Source organism: Lactuca serriola, chromosome 6 (assembly GCF_051521515.1).
Source record: "Lactuca serriola cultivar US96UC23 chromosome 6, Lser_US96UC23_V15, whole genome shotgun sequence".
Classification (NCBI taxonomy): domain Eukaryota; kingdom Viridiplantae; phylum Streptophyta; class Magnoliopsida; order Asterales; family Asteraceae; genus Lactuca; species Lactuca serriola.
The window spans coordinates 59,824,253-59,833,909 of record NC_136413.1 but is presented as its reverse complement, the minus strand read 5'-3'; the positions used below and the strand labels follow the sequence as shown (position 1 = coordinate 59,833,909).

Here is a 9,657-nt window from a genome sequence, read left to right as displayed (position 1 = left end):
ACGAATATGAGGTTTTGTTTTAACAAACAAAACATGATTTTGTTATTTTGTTGATTTTTACGAATATGAGGTTTTGTTTTAACAAACAAAACATGATTGAGGTTTTCTGAACGGATTTGAAACTTTGTTGCTTTTATAAGTCATTTTCCAATGTTTAATTACAAGTCATAAACCATGTCATTCATTGACTTTTATTAGCTGGTTGACCCTAAATAAGAAGTGAACGAAGTGTAAATTTTATTAGTTGGTTGACCCTAAATGAGAAGTGAACGAAGTGTAAATTAGTAGAGTTTTTTAGACAAAATGTTAGTTTGCTGAGAGTTTTATTGAGGTAGTCCAAGTCATTTTCCCTAAAATCTGCTGTTGTTTTTTTGGAATTTTGTTGTTGTTTTGCTGGAATATTTATGCTGTTTTCATCATGTTTTGTTCGAATTTCAATGCATTTTGGATGTTTCTCTGGCTGTAATCTTTATGAATTTTGTTGTTTTGCTGGAATAATTATACGACCCAAAGTTTTAGTAAAGCATAAAGGTTAGCAAGAAATTTACACAAATGTAAACACAGGTCCTACTAGCTACAACTAAAAACTAAAAAGTCAAATTAACCCACGACACAAATCCTAAAAAGTTTGAGACTCGGACTCCCGACCACCGCCACGACCACGACCACCGCCGCCGTAAGACATGTAGCTGGTGACAGCCTTAGTCCCCTCTGCAACTGCATGCTTCCCAAGCTCTCCCGGCACCACCAATTTCACCGCCCCTTGAATCTCCCTCGCCGTCATTGTCGACTTCTTGCTATAATCCGACAACCGAGCCGCATCCTCCGCCAGCCTTTCAAACATATCCGCCATTAAATTGCTGATAATCGTCATAGCCTTCGACGATATCGCTAAATCAGGATGCACCTGCTTCAACACCCTAAACAGGTACCTCTTATACCCTTCACCACCACTCTCCCCCACCTTCCTCCTTTTCCTCTTCTTCTTACCATCAATATTCTTCTCCGCCTTCTTCCTCCCACCGCCCTTACGGGTGGTGGTTTTCTTGGGTTGTTCCTTTTTTTCTGGGGTCGGAGTGGCATCTTGAACTTTGATTTCTCTTGTTACTGCATCATTTACAATATCTTCATCTCCATCTTCTAGTTCTTCTAACTGAGTATCGTCATCTTCTAGGGTTTCTTTCTCTATTGGGGTTTTTACAGTGATGATTTCGACTTTTTCTTTAGATGAAAGGCCTCTCGTGACTGGTTTTTTGGTGGTTTGATCAACCACAGAAACTTGAACTGTTTCTTGTATGGTTTTCTTGGTGGTTTTCACCAATGTACTTGCCGATTTCTTCTTCGGTGCCATTTACGTTGTGTATCGATGATGTTGATGGAGGGAATTGATTGGGATATAAGTGTAGCTTGCATGGATGGAGGGGCTGTAGAGACGGCACGTGGAGCGCACGTGGCAGGAGGTTTCTGACTAGGGTTGCTACGTGTGGTAAAACTGTCAAAAGTTAAGGGAGATTATGGATTTAGTGCATTGGCTTGAAGTTTTGTTTTAAATATAACATATATTCCACGGTGTAAAACCTTATTGATATATCGAGCTGTGAGGTTTTAAATCAACTAGTAGGTGATTCGGGCTTCGTTCAAAACCAAAAACAAATCGGACCAAAAGTGTCAAATTCAACAAAATCTAGAGGTCATTCATATAAATTAAGCCATTTCCCTAAAAAAATCTTTCAGATATAAAAAAAATAAAAATTGACCAAAAATGTCAAATTCAACAAAACCTAAAGATCACACACAAAACACTGCAAAAAACTTTAATATGTATAAAAAACAAAGACAAAACTTCAAAAATGGTCCCTATGGTTTCCGAAAATATCAAGTTTAGTCCCTAAGTTCAAAAAATCTCACAGATGGTCCCTGTGGTTTCAAAACTTTTAACATTTGGTCCTTCCGGCTAACTCCGTTAGCTTTTGGCCGTTAAGTGGAGGGTATTTACGTCATTTCGCTGCCACAGGGACCATTTATGAAGATTTGTCTTATTTTAAAAAGAAAAACTAATTATTTAATGTTAAAGAGACCCACCTCTCTCTCTCTCTCTCTCTCTCTAATTTCGTCTGTATCAAAACACTTATAAGAAATCAATGTGTATAGAGACCAAAAGAACCTACAAAATACAAGTATATTTAGTTTGTAGCACATTCTGAATCATTGTTGTTACCCGTAGATCACCATCTCTCATCGGAAATCTCATACTGGGTTCATACTCAAAATAAGTGTGTCTGTATGTGTTCATCCTCTAAACTCATCTTCTGATTCTTCTTTATGGTTATCCAATCAACCACATGAACTCATAACATCTGATACAAGAAACATCAATGATAAATTGTTGGTTGGAGGCTCATTTCTGCAAGATTAACAACCTTGAAGATTGTTTGATTTATTACCCACCCAAAACCCTACGCTTCATCCCCAAATAGTAATCCCTTCGAATTTGATTTGGTCCACAAAGATTATGAAAGATTATGTTGGATTATCTGTATGTAATGCGAGGAAATCGTGGGTTTTATCTCCCTTGCATAGTCATCTTCGTTGTGAAGGGTAGGGCAGAAGAACAGTAATCGGAAATTCTTAGAGCCAGCTATCGCTGGTGGAACATGAAATCTGTGAAAATGAAGAATGCGAATCCCAGATCAATGTTTGGGGTGTCAAATGTTCATCGGAAGTAGTGGAGAAGAAATAGGAAAGAAAAAGAAGAAGGTCTACAGAGGATTTCATCTTTGTAAGTGGTTGGGGATGCACCCGTCTTCTTCCTTACGAACATCATTATCTTTTTCCTCTCTTCGTATTCCAGCCAACACCACCACCCATTTCTGCCTCCATCGATAACTGGGTGCTCTAGAACCCTAGATTTGAGCTAATTTGACACGATTTTGTTGAGACCTTACTACTTAAAGTCGATCAGATCTATCACCTTTCTTTCTTTGCTTCCCCTATTAATTACAAACACAATATGGTCAATACAATCATATTGGGGCATGCTTCTTGCTAACAAACATCAGTGATGACATAAGTTGAAGAACGAGGATAAGAATGATGGAGATGGTAGTGAAGATTGGTGTCATCGCTAAAAAGATAGTGGCATTGGAGGTGGGTTTCAACAAGAAATGGAGTGGCAGAGTAGGAGGACCACGATGGAGGTGGGGGCTGGAGTTTATTCTGGGTTTTTTCTTTGTATGGTTTTCCCTATTTGTTCTAATCTACAAGAATCAAATGAAAGAGGTAACTAATGAAGATTTTGTATCAAATTCATGGTAAAATTGATTTTGACTTTATAAAATCGAGAGAGAGAGAGAGAGAGAGGTGGAACCCTTTAATATTAAATAATTAGTTTTTCTTTTTAAAATAAGACAAATCTTCATAAATGGTCCCTGTGGCAGCGAAATGACGTAAATACCCTCCACTTAACAGCCAAAAGCTAATGGAGTTAGCCGGAAGGACCAAATGTTAAAAGTTTTGAAACCACTGGGACCATCTGTGAGGTTTTTTGAACTTAGGGACTAAACTTGATATTTTCGGAAACCACAGGGACCATTTTTGAAGTTTTGTCAAAAACAAAAATAGACCAAAAAAGTCAGATTCAACAAAACCTAAGCATCCTTTGTGTAAAATAAAAGAAATGAGAATGGTTTAAAGCAAAAGCTTAGCGAAAAAATGGCAACAGATAAAACATTTTAGACAAAAGAGTAAAAAAAAAACTATAAATTTACTGTTCATGTTATGCTTTAAATATGTATATAAATGTTTTAGGCAAAAGAGTAAAAGAAAAACTATAAATTTACTGTTCATGTTATGCTTTAAATATGTATATAAATAACTTGCTCAACACTTTTATGAATTTTAATTAAAAAAACTGACGTAGATATTTTAATGAAAAAGGTAAAAAGATGATATTATGATTAAAAGAGTTCGAAAGCGTTAAGTGTAATCTTCTTTCCTTTTGTAATCTTAAAATATTGTTTGGATTTATTTTCTCCAGGCAAATAAAGAAACTTACATATTTTAAGGCAGTTCATGACATTGTATTAGCATTGGCGGATTTGTAACGGGATGTATGATATAAATCTATTATTAATATTATCTTGGGTTATATTAATAACCAAGTATATTTACATGTTTTAAATACAAATCTAGCAAAAATCATTAATTATTTATCCAAAAAATAGCAAAAAAAAAAATTTAGTCAAAGCTAGCCTACGAAAGAGTAGTTTAGACACAGTTGACTACGGTCAATGGACGTTGACTACGGTCAACGCTTGAAATCTATTATTTTGTGGTAATTGACTACAGTTTCACGACCCGTTTACTTTTTTCGTGGTCCATTAGTCCAAAGTATATAATGTTAAAATTTTCAGATTAGGGCATTTTTCACTATTGTTTTGTTGGTTTGCCTACTTTTTCTCTCAATGGAGCACCCGAAGAACAACAAGATTTGTCTACTTTTCATCAAAATTTTACCGTGTTCTTGATTAGGAGTAGTTTTTGTATACGAGGTTAAGTTTTTTTTTGAAAAAAACCTAAAAAAAACACCCGCGTAGAAACCTATGGTGTACAAATGCGCAATGCACAGATTGTGCAGTGTCGACTTGTACACCTACAGTTTCGTATGAACCATACTTTTTTTTTTTAATTCGATGCAACATGTAAGGAATTGTATATATGTTATTATTTCATGATTTTTTTTTTCAAAAAACTCAAAAAAAAAAAAAGGTGAAACCGTAGGTTTGTATATATTCTCGATTCCGTGATTTTTTTTGGAAAAAAAAAATGAAACCGTAGGTTTGTATAAAATTGTACGTTTCCTAAAACCTACGGTTTTATATATTTTTTTTCATTTTTCTTCAAAAAAAAATGTTTCTACGAAATTTTAACGATTGTATATATGTTATAATTCCATGTTTCCATTTTATGATAAAGTATGAAAATCATAGCATAACAAATTACCATAGATGGAAACATAAACCATTACAAATAATAACATACATTACATTACATTTTACATAGAGTACCGATAAGTGCTACATAAAGTTACTTGATGGACATTTAGCTTACAACTTGTAGACAACAACACCAAAAAACAAAATCCAACTACAAAGTAATGCTATCCTCAAGTGCAGTATTTTGCTGTGTAGCTTTTTCTTCGATTGAGCTAAGTTAGAAATTATCAACAAATTATTGTCTCTTGCTTCATCCACCCAACAAATAAACTCAGACTGTGATGACTCATAAATAAATATCAAAAACATTATGTATACTGTGTAAATATTCAATAATAAATTATAATATAAATAATTAGAGGATAACTCAAATACATCTTTAGGACAAGCGTAAAATAACAATCCATGGTTGTTGGTAGTTCTTGAGGTCCGTATAATACCTTAAGCCCCACAACTGCAAATTGTCATTTCTTTGGTTTATGATAAGTAAATTTTTATTAGTGTGGACAGGCAAATATCTTCAATTGTATACTGCCATTAGACTACTATTTTATAGGTATTGACTACTGTCTATTAGCATTTGACTACTACTTTATGTGTTGTCTTATCGTACAATGAATTTCAGACACATGATTGTAATTTGACTACTGTATTATAGGAATTGACTACTGTCTACTAGCATTTGACTACTACTTTAAGTGTTGTCTTATCCTACAGTGAATTTCAAACACATGATTATAGTTGGACTACTACGTTATAGGCATTCACTACTGTCTACTAGCATTTGACTACTACTTTAAGTGTTGTCTTATCGTACAGTAAATTTCGGACACATGATTGTAATTGGACTACTGTGGTATATGTGTTGACTACTACTTTATTTCATTTAATTGCTTTTGAAGTGATTTAAATCATCCTTGTCGCTAAATTCCTGTTTAACTCGTCAACATTAAAGATGAGTTTCTCATACAATGACCATGAAGAAAGCTTTACCAACTTGCTTGTTTACCTCCACAACATTCAGCGTAAAAATCCCCATAGTTACACTTACATCAAAATCGATGTTTTGGATCGGTTCCAACTATGTTTTGTCGCTATTCGATGTGTGGTAATGTACTTTCGATTTGTTTATTTTTTGTGCAAAAAAGATTTATATTAGTTTAAAAACTAATAATCATGTTGTACAAAATATGAAATAGATCAACGCATTCTTAGGATGCATGCTTCCCGTTATCTTCATAGGCATTGTTCGTATTCGAGGAGAGTATCTTAATTCAATGTTCGTAGCGGTTGTTATGGATGGAAACAACAACACTACGCCAATAACATTTGGTATCGGGGTGACAAATAATGTTAACTCCTGCACTTGGATCCTTATGAGGTTGAAGGATGCTATCGGAGAGGAGAGGGAAGTTGCGTTCATAATCAATATGGACGATATCGTTTCTTCTTTTGTGGGTCAGGTATTCCCTGATACTTATCATGGTTATTCGTCTAAGAGTGTGTTGATTTATTGTAGCTTAAGAATTGGTCAAAGCACAAATTTAGACTACTTGTTCTTTCGTGCATGCAAAGCATATACCACGCAAGATTTTCAAAAACCATTTTCTAAGTTAAGTTATGATGCACGTGAGGTTCTTGCCAACATCGGAAAAACAAAATGGGCACAGGCCTATTTCCCTAATATACATTGGAATGTACTAAACATTACTATTCCAGAATTCTTATTGGTGGTATCAGTTACTCAACGCAATGTACCGATAATAATGCTAATTGATGCAATTGTTCAGTACATCCAATAGACGTCTGCAGAACGCAATGTCGTGGGAGGTAATTTAGCAAGTTTTTATAAACCACTAAAATATCAATAATTGACTATCCTTTTACTTTTCAGGGATGTTGAACCCCGTATTCACCCCTTATGCAGAGATGGTCATTCACAGGAGGATGCAAAAGTCTCTACGTTAGAAATCAACTAAAATCCCACCTGAGATCCCGTCTCCGTTCCCCTCTGATATTTTCCGAGTTTTTGATCTATAAAGAAGATGTGTTGTAGATCTTAATCGACACACATGTTCTTGTGGGAAATGGCGCAGTCTGGGTATAACATGTGGTCAAGTTATTGTTGCAGCACGTTATACAAACAGCACAAAATTAACCGATATGGTTCAAATATATTATCGGGCTGATGTGTTTCGAACTACATAACAAACTAGAAATGTGAATGTTGTTCCCCCTGCATCTGAATGGGAAATACCAGAGCCGTTGATTGTCGTTTTAATCCCTATGTAATCCTATTTGACTATTATTTGCTACTACGTATCTTTTTAAATCGATGTGGAGTAACCTAAGATTGTGGTTTTAATCCCTATGTAAGCATATAATATTTGAAATCGTAATTGTTTACGTTTGTAAGCGAAATTGTAGTTGGTAATGAACATTTCCATTTTACAAAACCATACTGTTTATATTACATTAGGTGGTATAAATCAAAAAATATCTACTAAACATTAGGTGGTAAAATTTAAAGAAATTGCACTGCAACATTTACTCTTCTTTAACAAATAATAGCATCTAAAATATATAGTTATTGTAAAATTTAAACAATATTTTTATGTAATTTATACTCAAATTTGACTACTCATTCACATTATTTTACAACGATTTCATAAATTTTGACTACTAGTTTCTAGTGTGAATAATGTTTTGTCATTTCGAACAGTAAACTTGTCCTTTCAAATAGTACTTTTATGTTGGTCTCATACTATTAATATGCAACTAACTTACATCTTAAACGTGATACATTACAACATTCAAAAATTGAGAATGAATTCATCCGAGTTCGGTGTTTGGCATTGTGAAGAAGAAGAAGATTGCTATGTTAGTTCCGATAACAACCCAATTCCGGAAGGCCAAGATTTTCCACTCCCAGATAACATGCCTGACGACATTTTCCAAGCTATGGAGGCCGATGAAGAAGCCAACGAAAGGGACTCTCAAATTAGTGGCAAACTCAACCAACATGCAAACGACCTAGCAGATCAAGTAATTGAAAAAGAAAAATGGATTGTTGAAACTAAAAAAATGAAAGAAGCTAAGAAGTGGATTCGAGATGCAAATACGGAGTTTGATAAGCTTCAAGCAGAACGGAACCATCTAATATATGTTGTTAGAATTAGAGGGGACCGTGAATTATATTTGTATCCCAAATAGTTTCCTAATATGTGGAAACCAATTTAATTATGTAATAGGTTGTGAGAAGCTCATTTAATAAAAAATATTTCCATTTTAGAAAACCCTGCCTTATATAACAATGCACTTTTTTTAAGTTATATTTATATAAATGCAACACATACTTTTTTTTAACAAAAATTAACATGTTCAAGAAAAAGTAGCTGTAAAAAAAATATAGGCTCAAAACTGCAAACAATATTTTTGTGTAAGTTATATGATAATTTGACTACTCTTTGACATTATTTGACTACGGTTTTATAGATTTTGACTACTACTTTCTAGCTTGTATAATGTATTGTCATTTCAAGGAAAACCCACGAGATTGAGACATGTGGCACAAACCCTCGAGCGACATGTTACCCTGGCCGACCAGATACATAACGTGCAGGGGACAGGGTGCGCAGCACACACCCTGTTTCAGCATATAAAAAGTTCAAATTTCAGCTCATTTTTCTCACATCGTTCGTCCAAATCCTCTAGAGATCATTTCTATTCCTTACTCCCTTTACTTCCTAGTTCCCGGTCACTTTAGCGGGGCCCTACGGTGTCAGATAGCTGGAGAATAGATGATTTCAGATTGAGATTCTATCCGTGTAATTTCCCGATTTTCACTAGATTACTCTGTAGTTAAGCTACACTTATTTTATTTAATTGTAACTTTTAATTATAGTCATAATCAATTATTATAAACATATAATTAAGATTTATATTGATTCCAAGTCATTATACTGATTGATCTTTTTATGGGGATGATGTCTAGGTTGGATTTAATGAGGAGTTTAAAGTAAGATTTCTAAACAGTATACTCCGTATACCAAACAGTGTGACAACCCAAGTTGTTCCGTTACATTTCCCCGTTACCGTTAACGGAATATTCCAGTTTATAAAAGTTCTGTTAATTAGAGGTCGTCAAGTTAATAAACATTTCATTTGTTTACATTTAATATGCCGTTAAGTCGTGATAAAAGGAAATAAAAACACATAACACACCTTTCCATTTAATTGGAAAAAGTTAGTTTTTATTATTACGACCACTAAATCGGGTGCGACCAAAAGCCCCGTTTAACGACAGTATTTGGTAGAATTCCATTGAGCTCCAACTCCCACCCATATATAAGGGGGAGTAAACTCCATTTGAGCTCTTTCCACCCTCTCTCTCTATACTCTCTCTCTAGACTCGTTTTCGCCCCGAATCCGCAACCAAACGCTTCCAAATCGTAAGTCCGCTTACCCTAGCTTGTTCTAAACATATTGATTCATGTTTATAGCCCAAAAATCGGACTTAGAGGCTGTTAGAATGGAGTTTACGGCCTAAGCTCCTCCTTAGGCCGTAAACCCCTAAATAGAGGCCAAAATGACCCCAAAATGCCCCTAAAGGCTTGAAATTAAATTGGGGATTTAGCCTAGGAGTGTTTGACCATTTAAAACA

General features: G+C 34.7%; 1 protein-coding gene across 1 annotated transcript; it reads right to left on the bottom strand.

Moving 5' to 3' along the window:
- Positions 1–537: 537 nt before the first annotated feature.
- LOC145058619 (uncharacterized) lies at positions 538–1,353 on the bottom strand. The gene has a single exon (XM_079006501.1). It carries the CDS (start codon positions 1,349–1,351, stop codon positions 620–622), a length of 732 nt encoding a protein of 243 aa, XP_078862627.1. The 5' UTR covers positions 1,352–1,353; the 3' UTR covers positions 538–619.
- Between the last annotated feature and the right edge of the window lie 8,304 nt (positions 1,354–9,657).

Bases quoted from the DNA above. Each gene is read 5' to 3' on its own strand.
- LOC145058619 (XM_079006501.1), bottom strand. From the start codon at position 1,351: ATGGCACCGAAGAAGAAATCGGCAAGTACATTGGTGAAAACCACCAAG.